The sequence below is a fragment of the Sinocyclocheilus rhinocerous genome, unplaced genomic scaffold (assembly GCF_001515625.1).
Source record: "Sinocyclocheilus rhinocerous isolate Xijiao unplaced genomic scaffold, SAMN03320098_v1.1 scaffold1204, whole genome shotgun sequence".
NCBI classification, from domain to species: Eukaryota; Metazoa; Chordata; class Actinopteri; order Cypriniformes; family Cyprinidae; genus Sinocyclocheilus; species Sinocyclocheilus rhinocerous.
In genome coordinates this window covers 300204-326690 of record NW_015654935.1, presented here as the reverse complement: position 1 = coordinate 326690, position 26487 = coordinate 300204, and the positions used below count along the sequence as shown (strand labels likewise).

The 26487-nt window shown below is 37.1% G+C and overlaps 1 protein-coding gene across 1 annotated transcript in view; it reads left to right on the top strand.

Moving 5' to 3' along the window:
* LOC107717786 (atrial natriuretic peptide receptor 1-like) overlaps positions 1 to 23133 on the top strand; it is a 44530-nt gene extending 21397 nt beyond the window's left edge. Inside the window, exons 6-22 of the mRNA XM_016524645.1 lie at positions 6308 to 6402; positions 7662 to 7797; positions 7877 to 7961; positions 8069 to 8189; positions 8340 to 8414; positions 8845 to 8922; positions 9287 to 9391; positions 11011 to 11082; positions 11226 to 11385; positions 11547 to 11702; positions 15566 to 15734; positions 19702 to 19848; positions 19949 to 20072; positions 20160 to 20228; positions 20772 to 20946; positions 21180 to 21278; positions 22965 to 23133. Of these exons, the coding sequence (XP_016380131.1) occupies positions 6308 to 6402; positions 7662 to 7797; positions 7877 to 7961; positions 8069 to 8189; positions 8340 to 8414; positions 8845 to 8922; positions 9287 to 9391; positions 11011 to 11082; positions 11226 to 11385; positions 11547 to 11702; positions 15566 to 15734; positions 19702 to 19848; positions 19949 to 20072; positions 20160 to 20228; positions 20772 to 20946; positions 21180 to 21278; positions 22965 to 23113 (2015 nt within the window). The 3' untranslated portion in view covers positions 23114 to 23133. The remainder of the gene's footprint in view (positions 1 to 6307; positions 6403 to 7661; positions 7798 to 7876; positions 7962 to 8068; positions 8190 to 8339; positions 8415 to 8844; positions 8923 to 9286; positions 9392 to 11010; positions 11083 to 11225; positions 11386 to 11546; positions 11703 to 15565; positions 15735 to 19701; positions 19849 to 19948; positions 20073 to 20159; positions 20229 to 20771; positions 20947 to 21179; positions 21279 to 22964) is intronic.
* The last annotated feature ends 3354 nt before the right edge of the window (positions 23134 to 26487 follow it).

Genomic DNA, 26487 nt, shown 5'->3' with positions numbered 1-26487 from the left:
GTGTCTCGTTCCCTTCGGGGAACCATGGTTACATACGTAACCTGGAGACGTTTTCTCTTCCTCTTCTCTAAAGCAGCGCAGCATGGCCTCGCCCCCTTTGCTGCGTGTTCCCGGAGGCGGGGTTTATGTCAAATTCTGGGTTCTTGACGTAACGGACCCGGGAAGTAACTCGTTGTAGTCCCTACCAGCCGTTTTTGTAGGCATTAAACTGACAGAATTTTAAAAGACGATATCTCCGTTTGCATTGAACTTTCAGCTTCGTAACTTTGCAGATATTGTTTATGCTCAAACAGCAACATTACACACTAACTAACATTAAAAAAGTGAAATCGCAATGAACCACCCCTTTAATGTTCTCATATCACACGACTGTATAACAATTCTGTGTCACATCTGAATGGGTCAAGCGACTTGCGCTGTTTATTGCTTATAAATCGTGGCAGAATATTTTGGAGTATTTGCTTTGTGCGGATTCGCATGCACTGTAATTTAAAAGCAGCGCCTAATATCGGGGAGGTTTCCCTCGTTTCGTAATTCCGTGTTTAGCTAGTTCCACGAAATACTGTGCAATAAGATGCTGTACTTACAGCTAGATCAACCAGCAATTTTACCCATCTATTTAGACTAACAAACAGTGTCTATTAAACAAGCCTTCATATAGTGGGGACCAAAACTCTGAGACAATATTGAAAATATGATATTTTTCTATTTAAATCTAGAAAGTTGCACAGGAAAATATAAAGCAGAAAGTTAGAGCATTAAAAGAGTCTGCACTATTTCTTGATCACTAATCAAATAAACACATTTGTGACATTGAGCATGTGAACTGAACTAAAGACTTAGTAAAGCGTTTGTCTGTGTCTTAGATGAAAATCTTAAATGAAACATTTTCGTGTTGAAAGAGGTCCTGTCTTTTAGAGACAAACAGCCTTGGAAGATGTCTTCTATTTCAGAAACATACTGTGCTTGATACTGTAAATAATTACAAGTCAAAGTTTGCTTTTATGTTAATTGGAATTTTTTATAAACAAAAGATCTGTTGGTGCTGTCTGTTGGCTGAAGGATGCATTTGGCATTCAGTCCAACAAACAAATCCAAGTTGGCAATGCAAAGGACAGTTCTTGAGAGAACTTTAACTCAAATGTGTCATTTTTTTTTTTTTACAAGATAAACCAAATTAGACATAAAATGACATTTTAAAAGCATTTATAAGATTTCTTCTATTATCATCCAACCATACACTCATGCATCCCCTCGTCACTTTATATCTGATCCCAATCTACAGTATTTGACTTCTCTCACATTGTTCCAAAATCAGCAGGTGTCCTGTTGCCATGGGATCTGCTTCATATAAAAAGAGGTTACATATGGTTGGTTTGCCCACCCACACACAGAGCCAGGTGTGTTTCTGGAGACATTTGACCAAAGCTAGTGGTCTGAAAGTGATAGACCACCACATGGGCCAGACTTAGACTCATTCAAGCACCTCAGCTTTTCCCGCTGATGTCCTTTTGATACATTTGATTTGGAGCAGACTAGAAAATAAAATTCACAACAGTATAGTTATCAATGTAGTAAAAATTTCCCTTTCACAGAGGAAGTTTATAAGTAAATGATTAACTTTTAATCATATTTTTTACATGATTTGTGATAATGACTGACTTGCTGTATCGCACGACTACTCAAAAATATGTCAACATTAAATATTTTTAGTTTATTTTTTTATTTTTTTATTTTATCATTTTACAAGTATATTATCTTAAAGCTAGAGGAGGGGAACAGATTTAGACAAGTTTAGATATCACCAGAGATCATTTCTGTAATATTAAAGCCATTGTGTGTGAACAGATTTCAATAACCTTTAATGCTGCCTTGTCAGATTTGATGACTGGAGATTTGGTCTGTAGCTGTTTATATAAAACCAAAATCCTTTCTAAAATATAAGTTTATAAATCTACAGAGTGAATTTGAGGAGCACTACAGACAGTCTGTCTATAATAATGATGTAAATAATTAAATTATTAATTAAAACTCAATGGCATCCGAATGGACTGGATCGTTTTATTCATGTACAGAATTTGATGCATAAATAACAATCACGATGGTTGAACACAAAAAAAACACAATGCAATACTTGGACAGCTAGCCTACAATGATAATTTCCCTAAGTAAATGAACCTGTTTTAACAGCACTGCTCAATCAATGTCACTGTTTCTCTACAAAAGCTTTTCGATCATTTGTGCAATTGACCAATCAGAATTGAGTATTCCAGAGAGCCACGTAGGCCTATTGTTTCGGTGCTATTAGTGACAACAAACGTCCCTTACATTCATCATGCCCTTAGGATTATTCTTATCCTTACGATATCTTACTATTTTATCTAGGGCTTGACAGTAAAGTGCTAACAATTTGAATTTAGCTTACCTGTCGAAAAGAAACTCAAGTTCAGCGTCTCGATGGATTTCATAAAATTCCTCCATTTTTTAAAAGCACCGCCAATATTTACCCTTGTTTTACCCCATTGTCTGAATATTTTGGCAATTCTTTGAATTTTGGCTTGAACTTCTGTAACCACATCTGATTTTCTTTTCCCATTTAACACTTTAGCCAGCTAAACACCCTCTGGCTCAGCCTGCTACAGTAGCCACGCCCCAAACTCTCGCTATTGGTTGAGATGGAAAGAGATTGACCATACTTCTGCCTCATTCCAGAGTTTACAGTCCAAAAACAACTGCATTAAACCTTATCAGCCACATCTTTGTCTAAAACAAAGCATCAGTAATTACTAATTGGTGAATGTTTTTTTAGGTTCTTTTTTTACCTGTTTTCAATGTTATTTTCCTAACAATTATATATATTTTTTTCTTTTCACATTATTCTCCAGGTAAAAAATGTCTCAATAGGGCAGAGACTCAGTGAAATACAATACTGCATTATTTATGGTTATATGTTCTTTGAAGGACTCACACATGTGATGTATCCTTGTGTGTTCCTGATATGATGTTGCTGTTTTTAATCCCTCTGCTGTCGCTATCTGTTTTGCTTAGTTGTAGAATTGTTTTATTTAATTTTATTATTATTATAATTTTATTTATTTATTTATTTTGATGATGTTAGATCATTAAAAATATCTTAGACTTAAGACATTGATTCTTTTAACTAAAGATAACATTCTAATTCATTCTGTAATAGCAAAACATCACTTGCAGAAGATCTGTTCATGCTGTGCAGGATGTGTGACATTCATATTAATTAGAATGATTATTTGGCTGCTGATTGCAATTAGATCTCTGTAAAATTAAGACGTTCATTCAGACATCTGTAACAGCAGCCGCCCCAAAAATTTAAATTACTAAGCTACTCTTTTTCCAGCTAGTACAGTTATATCCTGTCTCCTAAATACTTGGGCACACAAGGGTTTTGCAGCAGTTTAAAGTTGCTGAATAGACAGGAATCACAGAATGTTCTACATATTGTTCTGCCGTTTACATGACATTTGAAAGGGGAAGTAGACTTTCTTTAGTTGACTTCTAAAATCATTTATCCTCCTTATTGTAAAGATAATGAAACCCATTTCATAACTGTTGACTGAGTACATAGCAGGGGCGATTCTAGGATTTTCATTTTAGGGGGGCTCAGCCCCCAGTGAGGTTATAATAATAATAATAATAGTCTAATAATAAAAAAAAATATATAAATAAAATGAAAAAATGTTTGATTAATAGGGGTCGTATACTAAACTTATTGCAGTATTCCACTTTATTGCATAGATAGGTATAACGGAATAAGCCAAATTCAAGTCTTCATGATCTCACACACACACAACCTGTTTACTGTACAAACACAAAATGTTACTGTTTGCATTTCTAATACAACCCTCTTTCCTTAGCTCAAGTATGCAAACCTCTTTGCCACATGCACTGGAATATGTATTATACTGAAAGTAAAATTTTCAAATGAAAATGGCAACATGATCGTTTTATAAAGTATGTGCTTCATTTTTCGCTGGAGGTGTGATGAGGGGTGAATGCAGTGAAAACTTAGGCTACAGTAGATGGGGAACCGATTATTGCTCCCCCATGATATTTTGTAAACTGGATTTATGACAAAGAACTGCACAGATGCAGATATTATAACAATCTATCGATAAACACACACCTTGCCCTCTGTTTCTCGCTCTGCTCCGCCGCGGTCTGCGGATTGAAAAAGACCTCATATTATTTGATTATTTATTTGAAATAAAAATTTTTAAAAGACATATTTAAAAAAGACATAAAATATGCTGTTTTCCATAGATATTCACCTTAATCTAGGATTAACATTTAATGAAATATTATGAAATGTTGTTTATATCAACATTTTAGGTTAAGTTAAAAAAAAAATTATATAGCTATAAAATAACTCCAAAAACATAAAGACAACTAAAATATACTGTTTTCCATATATGCATCTGTGGTTTAACCTAAAATATTAATGTTGATATAAAAAATATTTATGTTTCATTAAATGTTAAGTTAAAAATGTTTTTATATAGGTATAAAATTACTCTAAGTTAGATACATCCATAAATACACTTTTGCTGGAAAATGATGGTATAAAATGCAAAACATTACTGATTGGTTATTAATTTTCAGTATGTTTTTACTGCTGCTTCCAGTTTTATCACAAGTCATTCTCACAATTTAGACAAAACCTCAATTATTCAAAGTGAAAAAAGTGAAAAGTGAAAAGACATGTGGCCAAGTATGGCTACCCATACTAGGAATTAATGCTCTGCATTTATCCCATCCTAAGTGCACACACACACAGCAGTGAACACACACCCGGAGCAGTGGGCAGCCATTTATGCTGCGGCGCCCGGGGAACAGTTGGGGGTTCGGTGCCTTGCTCAAGGGCACCTCAGTCGTGGTATTGAAGGTGGAAGAGAGCGCTGTACATTCACTCCCCCCCACCTACAATCCCTGCCGGTACGAGACTCGAACCCGCAACCTTTGGGTTATGAGTCCGACTCTCTAACCATTAGGCCACGACTTCCCCCAATTCAGGTAGATAACGAAGTTTACAAGGCATAAATACAGACGTCAACACCATAGGAGATGGGAACTGTGTTTCAATATTGTATTCAAATGTTTAGAGTCTTATTTTCCTGCTTTCATCATCAATCTTCCATTTACATTTTCATTCTGGTATGCCGTACTCAAGTAGTTTCCTGTGCTTCCAGCTGAGGTAGTCTTAACACTACGATAAATGACTTCAACTCAGATGACTTAAACCATTCCTCACATTCTGAATACAATTTGCACAAGATGGGCAGTCATGGTTCACTTTCTATGTGCGTGTCCAGTCCTTTTATAACTCATGTGGGCTTATTAAAGCTATCCTTATCATCAGCCGATGTGAGGACATCTCTCTCTTCCTTTCTCCCTCTCTCTCCAATGGCTTTGACATTTCCAGTCTGATAAAGCTTAAGCTTTTCATATCAGTCTAAATGTCACTGTGTGTTTCCTCTGAGCTGGACTCGGCCTCTATCTGTAGCCCATTTAAAAAGGTGAGTGGCCTCCACAGGAAATTACAGCCCGCACCTGACCCTCGTTGGCAGATGGGCACAACCGGAAGCTTTTCAATATAGACTCGATCAGATTTGATTGAACACTTGTATACACATTCTCGGTGTATGGATTGATTTACTATGCGTGATTATAATCATTTTGATTACTCATAATGTGACAAAGAGGTACATGATGTTAATGTCTTCTTAGAATTATAGCTCGCTTACCAGGATAGTCCACCCAAAAATTTAAATTGTGTCAATTTGCTCACCTTTATTTGATTCTGAAATCTGTATATCTTTCTTCTGTTTAATATAAAAAAATATATTTTGAATAATGTTGGTAACCAAACAGTTTTGGTTCCCATAGACTTCCATTGTATGGACAAAAAACAAAAAAACAATGGAAGTCAATGGCAACCAAAAATGTTTGATTACCAACATTCTTCAAAAATATATATATATATTTTTGTTCCTTAGAAGAAAGTAAGTCTTACAGCTTTAAAACGACATGGTGTGTAAATGATAACACAATTTATTTAAATTGTCATTTTAGCTATGGGACTCCTGCTTTATGGGGTTGAACTTTATATTCATGTTTAAATGATGGCCAGGCAGGTCATCAACTTTAAGTAGGTCAAAGTTTACACTTCACTTTATAAAAGCTAATGTTTTTTTTTGTTTTTTTTTGGTGTTCTGTTGTGAATTTGTTGCAATGAGCTCTATAACACACACAGTTTGTCACTTGGTTTTCCCAGGTGTCACTGGTCTGGTGCAGATTGATGAGAATGGAGACAGAGAGACTGATTTCGCCCTCTGGGACATGACTGACACGAACAGTGGCAACTTTCAGGTCAGTGATAATCACATACTTACTTTATCTCACAGTTTTGTCATTTTGTTATTGTTATTCTCAAATGAGGTATTTTAGTAGGGGTAATTTGCATTTATTTTTTTATTAACCACTGGGGCACCATATTATTTTTTATTTAAAAATATTTATTTATTAATTAATATCTTCTTCTTCTGCTTCTTTTTATGCTTCTTCATCATCATCTTAATTTATTTTTATGTATTTCAGACAAACACTTCTAAGGTGCCAAGGTGCCACCTTACTTTGAATAGCAATGATGCTTCTGTTGTTAGTAATAGACAGATGAAATGCAATCTCATTTTTCTTGCCGCAGTAATGTGTGAGTGTCATCCAAACAGTTTTGCCTTTGTTACAAGCTAATGAATTAAAATTTAACACCTGAATCTCAAAACCAAGTGGCAGATTGGTGACACGCACACACACACACACACACACACACACACACACACGCACAAACACACAAACCGTCGTTTCTGAAAGACACTTGATTGGTAATTGGGAGGCCAGGCTGTAGGGAGGTTAATCATAGGATACATATTCAGTCAGGGGAATGTTTTTTGTTTGTGTGTGTGAGCGAGTACAGGAGAGATGATGAATAGATATTAAAGATCTCAGCTGCTCTCTGAATGAAGCTTGTCCTTGTCATTCTTTCTTAAATTCTGGAATTTTTCATCTTAACATTTTTGATTGATGTTGCCACCATTAACACTGTTTATTCACTTTGCTTTTGCTTTCTGTGAGTTTAAAGGAATTGTGTGACAAGCAGTTTTTTTTTCTCCTATGTTGGCGTCAAGTGGTCAAGGTTCAGTTAGCCCCAGCTGGTAGATGCCATAACTGTAACATCTGGACACACACACACACACGCACGCACACACACAAATTAGCTGTGCATTCTGATGGAATAATTATTTTATGCAATATTCAGCAACCATTACTTCAGTTTGAAACATTCCGTCTGAAACATTTCTTTTTTTGCAATATTGTAAATGTCTTCATTGTCATATTTGATCAATTTATGCATCCTTGCTGAATAAAATGAATTTCTTTAAAAAAATACTGACCCTAATCTTTTGAATTGCATCCAATTTTGAAGATCTTAAAGATATTGCAACAAGTCTAACACTGAACACTGCTGCCTGTTTCTTTCCATTTCCATTTAGAATTTAATTTATTGTATAAATAAAATTATAGAACTCCATTGCATTTGTTCTCTTTTTTTCTTACATGTTGTCCTGCAGACTGTGGCGGTGTACAATGGCACTCAGAAGCAGATGAAGATTCTTCCTGGGATGGCCATCCAGTGGCCAGGTGGCAACATTCCCTGGGATGTGCCCCTCTGCGGCTTTAAGAATGATAACCCTGCCTGTCGTGCACGTGGGTATCGTACGGTAGTTCTGCAGTCCAACTGCTTACCAGCCTCTCACTATCCGTCACATTCCCTCTTTCCTTTTAGGAACTATCGCAATGCACCAGATGATTTCCATTGTGCTTTTCCTCATCCTCGTCATCATCTTCACTGTGACTGTGTTTATATACAGGTGGGTGCTAGCTAGATGATTTTGATAACTGACCTGTAATTTATAAATGTGATTCTTTTCTACAAATATGGCTGCATCTAAGACACATACTGTATGTACACACACAGAAAGCTGAAGCTGGAGAAGGAGTTGGTCGCTCAGTTATGGAGAATTCCTTGGGAGGACATTCAGATGGGCAATCTGGAAAAGGCCATGAGGAGCACCGGCAGCAAATTCACACTCTCTCTAGTAAAACACAGATACAGTACATACTACATAGTGCACACTCATATTTTAAATGTCTTCTCCAACTCTCTGGTTTTCATTTAAATACAAATTTTATTTATTATTTATTTAATTTTCATCACCGAGTCATTTGATTTCCCTCATTCTCTACAGAGAGGTTCAAACTATGGATCACTGCTGACAGCTGACGGTAATTTCCAGGTGTTTGCTAAGACTGGCTACTTTAAGGTATCATTCTGTCAAGCTCTGGTTTAAATGTTTGCTTGGTAACCTTTTACAGGAAGGTTCAATTTGTTAACATATTTAGTATTTTGAACTAACAATGAACAACATTATTTACAGCATTTATTAATGTATTAATAGGTTAATGATAATTCAAAAATATGTTCATTGCCATTTCATGTTTGTTCATGATACATTCAATAATGTTAAAGTTGAAATGTTAAAAATGTATTAGTGTTAGTAGTAATTAACATTAACCTAGATTAAATGCTTTAACAGTATTTTTCATTGTTAGTTTAATGATATCTAATACATTAACTAATGATAATAATAAACCTTATTGTAAAGTGTAACATTTGTATGCATGTAAGAACTTCAAATTGCAAATCTCATTGCAAACATAGCGCGTGTGTGTGTATGCTTGCTTCTTCTCCAGGGAAACATTGTGGCCATTAAATACATCAACAGAAAGCGCATCGATTTAACGAGGAAAGTGTTGTTTGAACTGAAGCATGTGAGTGTGTCATGCTGTTATTTTGCTCTACTGAAGAATTATTCTGCAAATCTGATTATAATCATTACAATAGATTCACAAACAACCAACTACATTGTAAAAAAAATTCAAAATTGTAAATAAAACAGATTATTGGAGTATGTTTTACAAGAAAATACTATTTCAGTTTTTCTACGTCAACATTTCAAGTTTAATTCAGTATGTTACTTGCCATTACTTTGTAATTAATGGTGAAATTTACTAGCAATTTCTGAGTGAAATCAGTTTCTGCACCATTTTTTCAGTGTAGTAGTAATAGTATTTAAAAAAATTTTTTTAAGGATATTCTGTGAATTAAAAATAATAGTGTGTGTTTGTTCCCCAGATGAGAGATGTGCAGAATGAGCATTTGACCCATTTTATTGGTGCCTGCATCGATCCACCCAACGTCTGCATCGTAACAGAATACTGCCCTCGAGGCAGCCTGCAGGTACAGGCACTCAAGATTCATGAAGTTTTCTATCCTTTAACCCTAAACTTTTAACATTTTTAACGTTTCCCTGAAACTATCCTTTTGATAACATGTTGAGCCACATCAATATGAGCCAAGTGCCTGTGGAAGATCTCAGGTTGGCTGAACTATGAATGAATTGATGTTTTAAATGTCCTAAAAATGGAATTATCAGCCTAAAGGTGCGGTCACATTAGTGAAATTTCACGGTAAAAAAAGGTCCATTATCTATTGTCAGTGTTGCGATGTATGAAGCATAACTCACACAGTATTCACTGTCAAACCACACACACAGTTTAAATTTTCTGAGCAATATGGCGTCATATTGATTATTGAGACTGTTTAGGTCTCAAAGGTGGCAGATAACCAAACTTTTATTTTGTGAAGACAGTTGGTAAAACAGACAGGTGAAAGAATGGAGTCAGGCTTTGTAGATACATAAAGTTGTGTGTTATCAGCGTAACAAATTTAGAAAAGATACCAAATTTAAAAAAGATATTACCAAGTGGGAGAAGATAAATTAGGAACAATAGGGGACATAGGACAGAGCCTTGGGGGACACCACAGCTAACAGAAAAAGGTTGGGAATGAAATTCTTTTTAGTTGTACAAGCTGTGTGCGGTTGGAAAGGTATGAAGTAAACCAGGCGATAGGAATACCAAAGATACCAATAGCAGATAAACGGTTCAACAAAATATTGTGTGAAATGGTGTCAAAAGCTACACTCAAATCAAGCAAGACATGAATAGATAAGGACCCGCCTTCAGCAGCCATTAACAGATCATTAGTTACTCTCACCAGGGCAGTTTCCGTACTATGCTTAGAACGAATCCTGACTGGAAACATTCATATAACACTCATATAAGGTTAGCATGGACCTGTGCTGCAACTGCATTTTCGAGAATTTTGGAAATAAAGGAAGATTTGAGATGGGACGGAAGTTATCTAGATTGTTGGGGTCTGCACCAGGTTTCTTAAGAATTGGGGTTATAGCAGCTATTTTAAAAGATGATGGAACAGCTGAGGGAGGTGTGAATAATAATGGTTATAAGAAAAGAAAGAGAAGGAAGACAGGCTTTTACCAGATAATCTGTTATAGAATCGAGTAAACGTGGAAGAATTAGATTTGTAAATGAGATGGGAAAGTTCTAATTCAGATGGCAAGGTACAAGAAGAAATACGAGTAAGGGGGGAATGAGTTGAGGCACTATATAATGAACTACAATATGGGTTAGCTGAGGAGGCCAACTGCTGGTGGATGACGGTTATTTTGTACACGAAAAGACATACATTTTTCATATTGAGCAGTGCAGTACAGATGTGTAGGAAGGCTGTCAGGTGGTATCAGAATACAATTTACAGTGGAGAACAAGGCTTTAGTATTACTATCTCCAGACTCAATTAGATGTGAATAAAAATCATATTTGGCAGCCGAAAGAGCATCTTTATAACGATGAACATGTTCATTATACAGCTCTTTATGTACCATAAGTCCAGTTGTTATCTATTGCATTTGTTCATTATTAAGTCCAAATACTTTTTGGGCCATATATGTATGTATATGCACTTATCTCAGATTTTTCTGCATCTGTGTACAGGACATTTTGGAAAATGAAAGCATCACACTAGACTGGATGTTCAAATATTCACTAGTCAGTGACATAGTAAAGGTAGAGGCCCCTCTCTGTACTTTCAATGTGCATTTATTTTCCATGATATCTTTCCAAAAGTGATTAAATTTGTTTTCTCTGAATGTGCTCTGTCCCTACCCTCTTGCTTTCTTTTATACTTTCCAATCTTTCTCTTCCCCCAGGGCATGGCTTTCCTTCACAACAGTGTGATTGTATCCCATGGGAACCTGAAATCATCCAACTGTGTGGTTGACAATCGTTTTGTGCTAAAGATCACTGACTATGGGCTGTCCAGCATCAGGACAGAGTCAGACACGGAAGACGCCCACTCTTATTATGCACGTCAGTCATGTGACCTTTCGGCTTTGTCATTTTGTGTCAATTTGACTCACGTGGCTACGATTTCCACAACACGCATGCATGCAAACTTTAGTCACGGACTCTGGTATTCACTGTCAGTCCCCTGTCTGTGTCTGTGTGCATCTGCATATGCCTGTGTGTAGGTAAGCTGTGGATGGCTCCAGAGCTGTTGAGAATGGAGTGCTTTCCTCCAGGAGGCACACAGAAGGGCGACGTCTACAGTTTTGGCATTATCCTTCAAGAAGTGGCTCTGCGGAGAGAAGTCTTTTACTTGGAGGGAGACTCACTTAACCCCAAAGGTCAGAGATCAAATCTTGCCAATACATAAATTACACGTTTAGCCTAAATCTGCCCATCTCCATCCTGTTTTTGACCTTAAATCCTAAACGTTAAACATTTACACACCCTCATGTTGTTTAAAACCCGAATGACTTTCAGTAAAGCAAAAAATATTAAATTTTGAAAAATTGTCCATATAATGAAGTCAGTGGGGTCCAGTGTTGTTTTGGACCTCAGTGACTCTTATGTATGGTAGTTTTACAGGTATTTACTTATGTATTTTAATTAATTGCTATTATTGTTTTTGATTTTCTTGTACAGCACTTTGGTATCCTGTCATGGTTTTTAAGGTGCTTTATTCATGAATGATTCATTCAGTTTTCCGATTCTTTGAACAGATCTGACTCAAAAGAACTTGGTTTGTTCATGAATCTGACATCTTACTTCTCTCATGAACATCTAGAGCCAATGTCGAGATTTTTTAGTGAATAGCAACTTGAGACTGAAATACACTACATGACTTTTGCCCAGATTTTTGCATCGATTAACAGTCCGGAGGAGTTGACACGAGTCGCTGAAAGTCAGGGTCATTTTCAGATAATGGGCAGTCCATTATCTGAGTTGTCAGATTTCACAGAAAATCACATGGTGTATGATGGGCATAGACTTTTTTTAGCTTCAGACTGTGATTCCATCCAGTCAGAGGATATCTAACATGTTTGATATTTTGGAACACGTATTGTTTTTATTTGTCATGCATTACCTAGCAACAAGGTGTATGTTTCTGCATCAGTTTTTTGTGTTCAGAATGACTTGAATGTCTGATAGTGTGTCTCAGTGGTTGTAGTGTATGAGTATTTCCTCTGTAACCAATTTATAAAGTCGGCAACTAAGCGCATGATGCCTAGTGTTTTAAGATCTGTTCAGATTTTAAATTGTGTAGTGCATTCCAGTCTTTAAATTTAGTTTCTATTTTATCGGTTTCTCAAACAAAGCTATCATGGTTTTAGAACATCTGAAATATTACAAGTTGAACTGAACTGATTCGTTCATTGTACTTATATGTTATTTTTAAGCTTAAAAGCCTTAGTTCCTATTCCTTTGGCAGAAAAAGGCAATGGAAAATCCTGGTTTTATGTGTTTTCCATTTCATTAATAAATTAATAAAATAAATTTTTTTGCTTCTCTGTGAGATTTGGGGTCTGAAATACCTAATTGTCTGAGAACAATTTGAGGAGGATGAAAAACTTGATTTTCTGCCTCTTTCCAAAACACTTTAAAATATTGATGCATGGCTCAGCACTCAGAACACTCAGCCAAATTACCCTCAAGAGCCTCTGCAGTGACACGAATGAAAGAAGCTAATGAACCAGGTTCTTCAGAGAGGTCAACAAATACACAACCAGAAGCCATTCACAGCTGTGCTCACACACATACACATGCATATTCTCACTTCCTCTCTTTACCACAAACACATCAAAGATGAATCTTTAAACATAGGCCTACAGTATGTATGCATAAGAACACCCTGGCACACTCTTAATTTGCCAGTCCACTACCCTTTTTACTCTGCCGCCAGTGAGTTTGTCTGAAGAGGAAGACACTTGACATTATCTTGTCATCCTGCCAACATCCTCACACACATTGCATCCCCTGCTTATGGTTCTTGTTTACAGAGAACAACCCTTAGAGGGTGGAGAGCTCTCGTTCATACACAGAAGATATTTTGTGTCAAACTCCTGCATTTTGATTCCATATGAGTATACAGAGTTGCTAATTACCATAAAATATGAAAATCACGACATCCTAAAACATCTCTGAAGTTGTAAAATGTCTCCATTGCATCTACAATTTCCATACGAATGAAATTAAAGCAAAGCTGTATAAATCACTGTCACTTTATATAATTTTCTTAGACACTAAAAGGTTCATTTGTTCTCTCTCTCTCTGTCTCTGTCTCTGTCTCTCTCTCTCTCTCTCACACACACACACACACACACACAAACACACACAAACATCCATCCATGCTTTTCTCTTTCACTCTCCTTTCCTCTCTAATCTAATTCATGGATTTAATCATATGATTCAGAATACAGATCAAAGAGCGATGTGTGTGTGTGTGTATGCTGCTACACCCACAAACACAGATCATGTCAGCCTCCCTGGAGCTTGTGATCTCAGCACTATAATCAGAACTGACATAGAAGAGAAGATCATATCAATCTTCACACATGCATTTGGGCACCTTGGTAATAAGATTACTGTTGGTGAAGATCTGGTCTGGTGAACCAATCAGTCTAGTGAATTCCTGGTCAACCAATCAACCTGGCACCACCGGCACACATATAAATACAAAACACAAACACAAAGAAATTGTGCAGCAGCAAAGATTTCCTGAGCTTTGAAGAGCTGTTTCTTATCAGGCCAGATTGTCCATGAAAAGCCTCAGACGGAGCTGAGAAGAGGTCTTTTTCCTAGAGTGCTACAACCCACTGCCGTTTCTTCCAGGCTTTCAGAGCTGTAAGAGCCTGATTAATAGAGCTGAGAGAGATCAGGAAGAGGATGGAAAACAGAGATAAAACATTGTGGGAGTTTGTGGGAATATGAATGATGGAAAATGCTCTGATGCAATAGATAGTAGAGAGAAAAGGAAGGAGAGCACTTTCACAGGCAAAATGTCTTCAGACTGCTGACACTGTTAGAATTAAAGGAGCAGTTCAACCTAAAAATGACTTATATTCTTTTATATACACTCCAATATTGAAGTTGTGACATAATGGAATAATATTTTCATCTGTATTGTGATGTCCAAGTAAAACAGATTATTGAAAATAAGAAAATTCAGGGCTAGGGGCGTTTAATTCCCGCCCACATGTAGAAATCAAATATTCAAGCTGTTTATTCATTTTTCCACCCATGAACGAAAAACGAAAATTTAAGCTGAATTCTCGTTTCTCGTTTTTTGGAAAAAAAGAAAAAGGAGCCGTTTTCTCATTTTTCTACTTTCAATATTAAATCAAAAAACGAATGATCGAATGATACACGGATTCTGGATCTTAGTTTAATTCATAGTTGTTGATTGGAAAGAGGCAGATCTGAATGCAAGTTATGACATTTTGATTAAAAGTTGTAAGGTCAAAAAAAGAAAAAGAAAAAAAGAATCAATCATGGAAAAATCATTCACAATAGGATCAATAACATGCATTTAGAACATGAACTAACAATGAAAAATACTTCTACAGCATTTATTACTCTCAATTAATTTTAATTTCAACATTTACTAATACATTATTAAAATCAGAAGTTGTATGTTGTTTAATGGACCTGAGCTAGCACAAACAAACAATGAACAGTTGTATTGGTGTTTTTAAAGACTAACTTTAACAAAGATTTTTAAAATGCTGTAACAAATGTGTTGCTCATTGATTAATGTTAGTTAATGCCTTATTAAAGTGATACTGAAAATAGATACAGTGAATTAAAATTTCATGCCGATTTTAAAATCATGGCGGATAACCTCATAATAAATAGCTCAATGTTAAATTTTTTTGTAGTATTTTGTGTTAATAAATTAAAATCACTCAATTAAAATAAATGAAAATTACTAATTTTAATTGCTACTTGTGAACATACAGCACTACAGTGTACAGTATGAATAATGTATATTTTGACATTCACTAAAGATTATGTTTATCAGTGTTGTTATTAGTGTTTTTAAAGATGAATTATAAATGGGCATTAGATGCTGGAAAAGGTTATCTAAATGAAAAAAATATGATTTTGAGGGTGAGTATATGATGACAGAGCTTTCATTTTTGGGTGATCTGTTCCTTTAAGCTCAAAATTTCCTCACTCTTTTTTTCTTACTTTTCCTTGTGTATAGAGATTGTGGACCGTGTAGCTCTGGGTGAATGGCCATATCTCCGGCCATCAGTGAACCCTCAGGCCCACAGTGAAGAGCTGGGCCAGCTGATGCAGCGCTGTTGGGCTGAAGAACCATCAGACAGACCAGAGTTCAACCATATTAGTGTGTTACTCCGCAAACAGAACAGGTCTGTCCCATTTTGCTGTATTGGCTCACTTGTCTGTTTATGTATTTCTAGTTAAGATATTTAACAAGCACTTTTATATGTCTTATAGTTTACAAAGCATTCAGTCTATTAGTGTCACCATGCAAACATTGTGGCCACACCATGGGGTATTATGGGAGGAAATATGATATCCGTGGCTTTGTTTGTGGCTGCCATGAACCTATTACTCAAAGTAGGAGAAAAGCTACCAGCTTGTCTAGCCTTTATGGATGATATTACTGTAATGACTCCATCATTCCAGGGATCTCAGTGGATCCTAAGTTCACTGGGGAAAATGGCTACTTGGTCACAGCTGCAATTTAAATCAGGTAAATCTAGGAGCCTGTGTATCCTGAAAGGAAAGCTGTTGAGGAACACCTTCAGTATTCAAGGGGCTACAATTCCAACTATTGAAGAACAAAGAATTCGGTGTCTGGGAAAAAGCAATGACTTCACTCTGAAGGACAGCACCAAGCTTAAGAAAACCATAGCTCAATTGACCATTTGGCTCAAGAAAATAGACAACAGCCAGCTGCTTGGGAGATTTAAGGTATGGTGCTTCCAGCATGGCATCATACCCAGATTACAATGGCCATTCATGCTATACGACTTACCCTTGACTCAGGTGGAAGCAATGGAGAGGCTGTGCAGCAGGTTTTTGTGAAGATGGCTAGGTGTTCCTCCAACTTTCAGCTCAGTCAATTTGTACAGCAAGTCCTCCAAGCTCCGCTTACCAGTCTCATCGGTGGTGGAAGAATTTAAAGCCACAAAGGCAAGAGCAGTCAGCACTACTGTCTAAGGATAAGAAAGTTCGACATGCCAACAAGACAGTCATGTGTGGCAGGAAGTGGAAGCCACAAGTGAAGGAAGCGGAATCTTACTGGAAACCCCAGGAAATCATTGGCGTGGTCTGTCAAGGACGATTGGGACTGGGAAACTACAAAGCCAAGAGTTGGAGTAAGGCCGATGCCAAAGGTAGGAGGACACTTGTGGTGCAGAGGGTTAGAGAGGATGCAGAAGAAGACAGGCGTGTAAGAGCAGTAGGGCTCGCCTCTCAAGGGCAGTGGATGCAGTGGGGTCAGGCACTCGAGCGTTCACTGTCCTGGAAGGAACTCTGGAGTGCTGACCAGGTCAAATTAACCTTCCTCTTGTGAGCTATAGCAGACCAATTACCAACTCCAAACAACCTAAAGATCCGGGGCAAAGATGAGGATCCATCCTGCCATCGGTGCAGAGCAGTCCTGTGTTCCCTGAACCACATTTTGACAGGATGTCCCAAGGCACTGGGAGAAGGACGCTACAGATGGAGGCATGATAAGGTCCTTGTTGAAATTGCGAAGAGCAGGCAAAAGCACGCACATCGATCTCAACTGGGTGCTCGACCAAAAAACAAGTAGAAATATTTTAGATGCAAAGTCGGCAACACCAAAGCTCCAAAAGTATCAAAAAATTTATTTTTTAAAAAGACTGTCGCATAGCATATGTGACGTTTCGAGCACGCAGGCTCTTCATCAGACAAATGAACAACACTGATATCGCAAACTTCATAGGCCTACCTCCAGGTGATCAAAGGTCACATGACCATACAATATTATCGTGATAATAATAATACCAAAACAATAACATATCAACCAAGGAGAAAAACATAGAAACAAAAATAAGAAATAGAAATAAATCAAAAACATATAAAGCTATGCAAAATACACTAATATAATTCTCAATATATTATTTATTCAAGTGCAGTTAATTATTTGTACGTGCATACAGACGACGACGGGTGTTGAAGCTCTTTTATTTGCAGTCAAACGGTTGACCACTGCCGTGTGTGTATCCTGTCGCAAAATGCGGCGAAAAGTCCTACACGACGGTAATAATGTGATTAAGGTGTTTACATGTCTATACTGCACTTCAGTAATGTGACTAAAATAGGAATACTCCACGTGTCTTAATTCGATTTCTGTTTACTTCGATTATGATCTCTGTTTACATGGTAGATTCTTGAGTATTGAAGAGCAGGCAAAAGCACGCACATCGATCTCAACTGGGTGCTCGACCAAAAAACAAGTAGAAATATTTTAGATGCAAAGTCGGCAACACCAAAGCTCCAAAAGTATCAAAAAATTTATTTTTTAAAAAGACTGTCGCATAGCATATGTGACGTTTCGAGCACGCAGGCTCTTCATCAGACAAATGAACAACACTGATATCGCAAACTTTATAAGCCTACCTCCAGGTGATCAAAGGTCACATGACCATACAATATTATCGTGATAATAATAATACCAAAACAATAACATATCAACCAAGGAGAAAAACCTAGAAACCAAAAATAAGAAAATAAAAATAAATCAAAAACATATATAAAGCTATGCAAAATACACAAATGTAATTCTCAAAATATTGTTTAATGACATTAATTGATGCCTGCCTGGGTACATAAATACAAATCAATAACCACAAAGCGTTATTTATTATATGTAGATAGATATCTTATGTTTAAAGAAATGGACGAATATCAAAGTCCTCATTTAATCCTCTAGGGGACAACGTGTCTAATGTATATATCCAAAAGGCTTCACGCTGTAAAAGCAATTTGTTGATATCACCTCCGCGACGCGAACACTTCACTACTTCAATACCTATGTACTGAAGAGTGGAAACTGGGTGTCTTGAATCTGCAAAGTGCTGTACTACCGGACTTTTTGGATCGCGATGTCTGATTGCACATCGATGTTCAGAGATGCGAGTTTTTAGAGGTCTGCTGGTCTTACCAATATAACATAGACCACAGGGGAAACGTAACAGATAAACTACATTAGCCGTTTTACATGAAATAGTGCCTCGAATTTTAAAAATGTGACCTTTGATCACCTGGAGGTAGGCTTATAAAGTTTGCGATATCAGTGTTGTTCATTTGTCTGATGAAGAGCCTGCGTGCTCGAAACGTCACATATGCTATGCGACAGTCTTTTTAAAAAATAAATTTTTTGATACTTTTGGAGCTTTGGTGTTGCTGACTTTGCATCCTTGTTGAAATTGCCAAATGGACAAACTTACAGAGGGTTAAAGCCAATGAATGTAAGGCACCACCACCCAGAGGAGTCAGTTCCCTAAGGCAAGGAGATAAGGTTCCCAAATCAACTAGAACTGATAATACTCCGCCCTCTATTTTATATCAAGCATCAGACTGGGAGATGTAAGTTGACCTTAAAAAGAAGCTTGTCTTCCCCAGAAGAGGTGGCAGTGACTACACTTCGACCAGATATGGTTCCTCTGTCCAGGAGCAAAAAAAACATCTTAGTAGTTGAGTTGACTGTGCCCTGGGAGGACAGGCTAGCCATCTCTCATGAGTTAAAGAAGGCTACGTATCAAGACCTGATTGACCAAGCTTCTATTAAAGGATGGAGTGCCGCCTCGTCTGCTATCGAAGTCGGCTGCCGCGGCTTCCCAGCTACATCTATGCGCTATTTCCTACAGAAGCTTGGGTTGGAACCTAAACGACTGAGGAAAGCCACTGGGGAGATAGCAGCAGCAGCAGAGACTAGCTCAAGGTGGTTGTGGTTAATGAGAGATCGCAAGTGGAATCCTTCTGCAGGTGAAGGCTAATCTGGTATTTGCTGCCCCGCTCAGGTGAAGCATACAGGTTAAGGGGCGAAACGCTCATGACCCTGAGGTACCTGTTGAAGATGCAGAGGGATTACCAACAATATCAGCACTCAGACCACGCTGCCTCCATTGGCTACCATGAATATATCGCATCTGTAGTTGCTCCTGCAGTTCCTGCTTGTGGCAAAGCATCACTGATGTTTATTTCACCTTCAGTCTATTAGTGTCACCATGCAAACATTGTGGCCACACCCTAGCAACCATTTAGTTGAAAATGTACAGATCTTTTTATTATTATTCGCCTTATCATGTTTTTTTATCTGTCTCTCATCCTCTTTCTCAGGGAGCACAGAAGTAATATCTTGGATAATCTTTTGTCTCGCATGGAGCAGTATGCTAATAATCTGGAGGAGCTGGTAGAAGAGAGGACTCAAGCCTATCTGGAGGAGAAACGCAAGGCAGAAGCTTTACTGTACCAGATCCTCCCTCAGTCAGTTGACTCACATAATACACAACAAATAAATGAACTATAAAAAAAATCATATACACACTTGGCTTACTCTAAAAAGATTTACTTTCTGTTGTGTTAGTTCAGTGGCAGAGCAGCTAAAGAGGGGTGAGACGGTGCAGGCCGAAGCTTTTGACTCTGTCACCATCTACTTCAGTGATATTGTGGGCTTCACGGCTCTGTCAGCAGAGAGCACACCTATGCAGGTATCTTACAACTGAACCTGAGAGTAATTCTGCGTTGTTTTTAATATTTCACTCTAAAGATTTTAGGTGGATGTGTCTCTCTTTTAGGTCGTCACTCTCCTCAATGACCTCTACATCTGCTTTGATGCCATTATAGATAATTTTGACGTTTACAAGGTATTGCCACCTCATACCTGACTGCATATTTGCCCTAGACAGCTGTATAAAGTGTATCTTTTGCAAACAAATAATATTTATTCCTCATTTCATTTTTTTTTTCTGTTTGGATTTAACAGTTTTAACTTTACAAACTTACTAAACCTTAAGAAAACATAAAAAAATCTTATATTTTTGATAATTGTAAGAGGGCTTTATTTAATTATTTTTGCATTAGAATTTTATGGGACATTTTAACTTAAAGGGACATGATCCATGAAGTATTAATTAAAAAAGTAATTTAAAAAAAAGAATGCTCAATATGTTAATAAATCTTAAATGAAAACTAATAGAAAAATGTGTATTTTCATATCCCTTAATGTGTATTTTTGCTTTTAGTGAAATTTCATATTGCAAAATGTCATTAAAATAAAATTAAGACCTATTCACCTCTAGTAACTCTCTTTAAAACATTCACTGTATTTAATACGAAACATCTTCTTTGTTTGTGCCGAGAAGAATCATTACCTCATGCTATGGTGGTTTTATTTCTTATTGGCTCAGGTGGAGACAATAGGTGATGCCTACATGGTGGTTTCAGGATTGCCGGTACGGAACGGGAAACTGCACGGTCATGAGATTGCACGCATGTCCCTTGCTCTATTGGAGGCTGTCAAAACATTTAAGATTCGCCACCGACCTGATGAGCAGCTCAAATTACGAATCGGCATTCACAGTGGTAAGAATGATAGCTTCAAAGCTTACTTAAGTTGAACTAGACTTTAACATACTGATGGACTTTTAATTAGCAGAAATTGACAGGGATTCGTAATGAGCTTTGTTAATCTATACTTTCCTCCATACAGACGTACTTTTCAAACTCTCCCATAGAATAGAACAATTTTTATATTTATATTTTTCAATTATATTAGCATGCATCATTTTGAATAGCATTTCCCATGTGTGTTTCAGGTCCTGTGTGTGCAGGCGTAGTTGGGCTGAAGATGCCTCGGTACTGTCTTTTTGGAGATACGGTGAACACATCTTCTCGTATGGAGTCGAATGGAGAACGTAAGAACCCACTGTTCCCAATCCCACCAAATAGCAACTTGTGCTTATAACCATAGAGACTGTAAAGGTCAAGAGTTCAGGTCAGTTTTTAAAGGGTTAGTGGTTTGAGCAAGACTCTATACTAGGGTATAAGTTAAGGTTTAAGACCAGTTTCATTTCTATTAGAGATTTGGGATAGAAAATAAAAATTTCAATCAATTTATTGATTTTTTAAAAACTGTATTCCTAAATTATCTTTTTTGAACATCTGCTTCAATATTTGAGCACAGAGCTGCTTCTTCAGATGTTGCATTATCAACACCAGTTTTCCATAAATTTACAATCATTCACGAAGCAAAAAAAATAATTTGATGAAAAGATTCCATTGTAATTCAGATTTAATTATTTCCCACCTATCACCACCTATTTCCCCATATAATCGCTGCCAGATAAATGAGAACAATCAATGTTAGATAACACTTGACAAAAGCAAAACAAATAGCAATCAGGAAAGGAATGAATTGTAAGCGTTTCTAATTTATTTCTCACAGGAGAAGATTAACATATACAGTACTGTGCAAAAGTCTTAGGCCATTAGTATTTTGACCAGCAAAAAATGATTTTAAGTCAGTTATTTCTATCTCTTGCTGTAGTGTGTCAGTAGGGAATATCAGTTTACATTTCCAAGCATTCCTTATCCTTTTGCCATTAATTGTAGTAATCTAGTGAGATTTTTGTATGCACAAAGAGTCTGACAACAGCCAGCGCTCCACACAGAGATCTGATCTGATCATCAGGGATTACATGAAGAAACAGAAAAACTGAGACAGACTACATCCAGAAGAACTGTGGCAACGATGTCTACAAAACACTTGAAGAAACCTACATGCAAAGCTACCGGAAAAACTATGTGCAAGCATATAGGACAAAAGTTGTTTTAAACAAAAAAGGGTGGTAACATCAAGTGTTGATTTGATTTAGTTAATAGAAGTTAATTGATAAATAAAATATATTTATGACATTATTTTTGAAAGCATCCTCACTTTACAGCATGTTTACACAAGTGCCTAAAACTTTTCACAGTACTGTAGCTTTGCAGGAAGGTTTCTTCAAGTATCTTGGAGATGTTGCCACAGTTCTTCTGGGTTTAGTCTGTCTGAGTTTTTTCTGTTTCTTCACGTAATTCCAGACAGGCTGAATGATGGTGAGATCAGATCTCTGTGTGCAGCACTGGCTGTTGTCAGACTCCTTGTACATACAAAGATCTCACTGGATTATTACAATTAATGGCAAAAGGAATGCTTGGAAATGTAAACTGATATTTCCTACTGACACACTACTGCAAGAGATAGAAATAACTGACTTAAAACCATTTTTTTTGTTGGTGAAAATACTATATAGTGGCTTAAGACTTTTGCACAGTACTGTATATCTGCCTTGACCATCACAATCCTGACTGAAACGCTGCACTGTGGGAATGCACATAAGAGCCAGTGTACAGTACAATATTGTATTACAATAACAATATTATACAAATAATGTTAAAATAACACTGTGTGTGCCAATAAAAATGATTGACTCTTTTAATATACCTGCTGGTATGGAAAGTACATGCGTAAATCATGTTTGCCAACAGACATTTGCGAATGCAACTAATCAGGATTTATACAGTAACACTGTAATCATTCACACGCTGTTATCCTGCAGCTCTGAAGATTCATGTGTCGTCAGCCACTCGAGATGTGCTGCAGGAGTTCAGCTGCTTCCAGCTAGAGCTGAGAGGAGATGTGGAGATGAAGGGAAAAGGGAAGATGAGGACCTACTGGCTTCTGGGGGAAATAAACAACAGTGATTGAGACGGTGGGGAGAGAGAGAGCAAAAAAGCTCCATGGGATCAACAGAGACACACTGACTCTAGTCAAACGCATCCACAGGAAAACCAAGCAAGACTGTTCTGTTGTCCAAATGCACACGCACATAATCTTGTACAGCACTAGATGATGTCTGATCTTGTATATATGCACTTTAAGATGTTTCTTTTGTAAGAACACCAGCTGCAGCTGTAAATGGAGTGAAGGATGAGTGTGATTGAATATCGTCCCCTGGTGGATAAGTAGCAGCACTGCTGGCTTAAAATATATTAGGCTAAATAAACATGATTACTTCCAGGATGAGTGTGAGAAAAGACATGTAAATATTAAATATGATGAAGTATATAGATTTTAGCTCACCAATAAATCACTTGGCTTTTATTCAAATGTTTTGAAGACAAACATTGATCATTTATCATTTACTATTTTGTCATTTATTTCACTTTATACACAATATTTAGAATTTCTTCTATTCCAATTTTTTTTTTCAACCAGTCAGACTCTTGCACGCATATTCTGCAATTTCTTTCTCAAGCCATCTATACGTTAATCTCTGGTTCATCTCTCAGATGTTTCTGATGAATGAAAGGGGCTCCAGTTTTGAGAGACAGTTGTTATTAATAGTTTTTGGTGTGACTGAAGCAGCAATTTTGTGAGCCACGCAGACCTACAGCAGCTTTAACAAAGCATAAATAATCCATAAAAATAAAACCAAACTCCTTAGAGATTAATAACATTGCCCAGTTTGATCTTAGATCTTTTGTCCAGCTTTTTGCCCATTACAATGGTATGCCTAGTGCTTAGGAGTGATAATAATACATCTGGCAACGTTGTCATAGGAGCCAGCAGACTATTTGCTGCATAGAGCCTCTCTCTAAATTACCCACATAAGGTCACGACTATAATGCAGCACATTCATACAGACCCTGACATTAGTTTCTGACTGCAATCGAGATCTGAATCCACTTATAGTCATCTTTAATTTCTTACTTATCTGTTATCTGGAGAGCCTGCACAAGTACCTGCTTGACACTTCAATTACATTCAACCACCTTGAGTGCATTTTGTCACTGATTTCAGATTGTCATTCCCATGAGCACTTAAAGGTGACAGTATTACTCAGAGATGATTAAAAACGGCTCTTTTGTGTTTGATCATTGAATTAGGGACACAGATAACATAAATATTGCCATCATGTCATATCATTTGAAACCCCATTTAATACTCATTGCATCCATTATATTGTTAGAAGCACAGATGACATTTAAACTTCATTGTTATATTGTGAAGTTATGAAAGGAAAGGCTTAAGTTCAATTTCTGCTTGCAACTTTTCTGTGATTACCAATGTTGTGTTATATTCAGCGTTCCATGTTTAGTCCATATTTTTTTTTCAATTTAGCATTCATTTTAGCACGTGCAGACTTAGAAGAGGAAAATACTTGGCTTTATCTTTTAATGAATCATTTCTCACCATTTCTCGTTCGAACTATATCGGTTCCTTGATATACATAATAACGGTGCACATAATCAGTCATTTTATTTACATGATTAATGTATGGTACTCATTCATGAATATACAAGTTTAATGGTAATGCATCAACACATCAGACAGCATGTAAAGTGTAGCATTTATTTGCATACTAAACAATACAATTATGACCAAACTAGACCAACACTCTTAAAAATAAAGGTTCCAGAAAGTTTCAAATGCACAAAAGGTTCTTTATAGTGGAAAAGGGTTCTATAGATTATTAGAATGCTCCTCACACTAAGAAAAAAAAAAAGGTTCTTTGAAGAACCCTTCACTATAAGGTTGTTCTGCAATATGACAGCTGCGTGATTCCTTTTTGAATCTTTATTTTTAATAACAGTTCTGTTTTTATAATCACAATGTTTCTTTCATAGTTTTTACATTTGTTTTATATATTGGAAAATGCTACAAGTGCATTTATACACAGTCTAAATCACACGAGATGTCCAATCTAAGTGATGTTTGTTGGTCCTGAGTGTGAGAAAGACACATATCCAGTTTCTTTGGAAAATGACTTCACCGAGACCAGGGAGCCTTACATAAACACTTTATCCATCCTTTTTGTAGGAATCCATAGTTGAGGTGAGCAGGTCTCATTCCTTCTGAATGGTCACATGAATCTTGGAGCTGCAGAGGAGCTGAGTCACCAGAGGAACGCGCGGACAACGTTTTCACCTTTCCAACTTGTGAGAAAGAATAGTAAGCCTGGTTCTTTGGTTTCATAGGACCTTGCGTAGTTAAACAAGACGCACGTTTTGCATTTGTGAGAAATTCCTGAAACCTATTTTCCTCAAAAAACAATGATTCCCTTCTGCAAACGCACGGACTTTCACCAAGTGTCAGAAAGCCGTAAGGAGTGGTGATTTTGCTGAGATGAGGTAATGACATTGCAGCTCTGGTGGTCGGGTCTGACAAAGCGTAAGTCTGGAGATCATCCATAAAGCTCAGGTCGTGCTCCTCTGAGAACGGGCAGCAGCGTGTGAGTGCTCGGACAGACGAGGATGGGTGCGTGGACCGGGGAATAGTGTGCCGCCGTCCACTCCCGACTCCAGCCTTCTTCCTGCCGCATCCCTTGAGTATCGCCGGGCACAGTGAGGGGATGGTGAACTCTGGTACAGTGTCAGGTGTCACCACCATATTCCAAAGAGGCATGTGCCTCGTTGCTGCCGGTTGAAGCTCCCGAGCGCTTGATTGGCAAGATTTTTCTCGCTTAGCAGGGGCAAAATCACGAGCTGGTAGATTTCTGCCCATTGTTTACACCTGGTATGTAACTTTCAGGTTAAATGTTGGTAATTGTTTTCTGTTGAGCCAATTAATGTTTTCGCTGGTTGTTGAGGGCATTTTCTTTGCAGTCCATTTATTTTAAGATTTTTCAGAACGTACGAAAGTCTTGCTCTGCTCCACTTCTGGACAAGAGCGACAAACTCAAGTGCCAACTGCCAATATACAGTCCCGACATGAATAGACTCCTCCCTTTCTGATAACAAAATTAAAATGAAGCGTTATCTTATAACTCTAGTTAAATTTTATATAGCCTACATAAAGGTAAAATTTTCAATGTAAATTTGCAAAGAAATAGAAAACTATGTATCTGTTAATTTGAGTAGCCTAGTAGCCTATAAGGAAGGCTAAAGACCATTTCTCTAACTAAAAGAAAAGAAAATAATTAAGATATTATAGACCGAGAAGTCTCTAATATGTTTATATAATTATTTTTCCTTTTCTTTTCTTTTCTTTTCTTTTTTTTCACTCCCTGGCTGTATTGATGTAAAATAGTTTGAAGCATAATAATAAAAAATAGTTATAGTTTGTAGCATAAAAAAGTA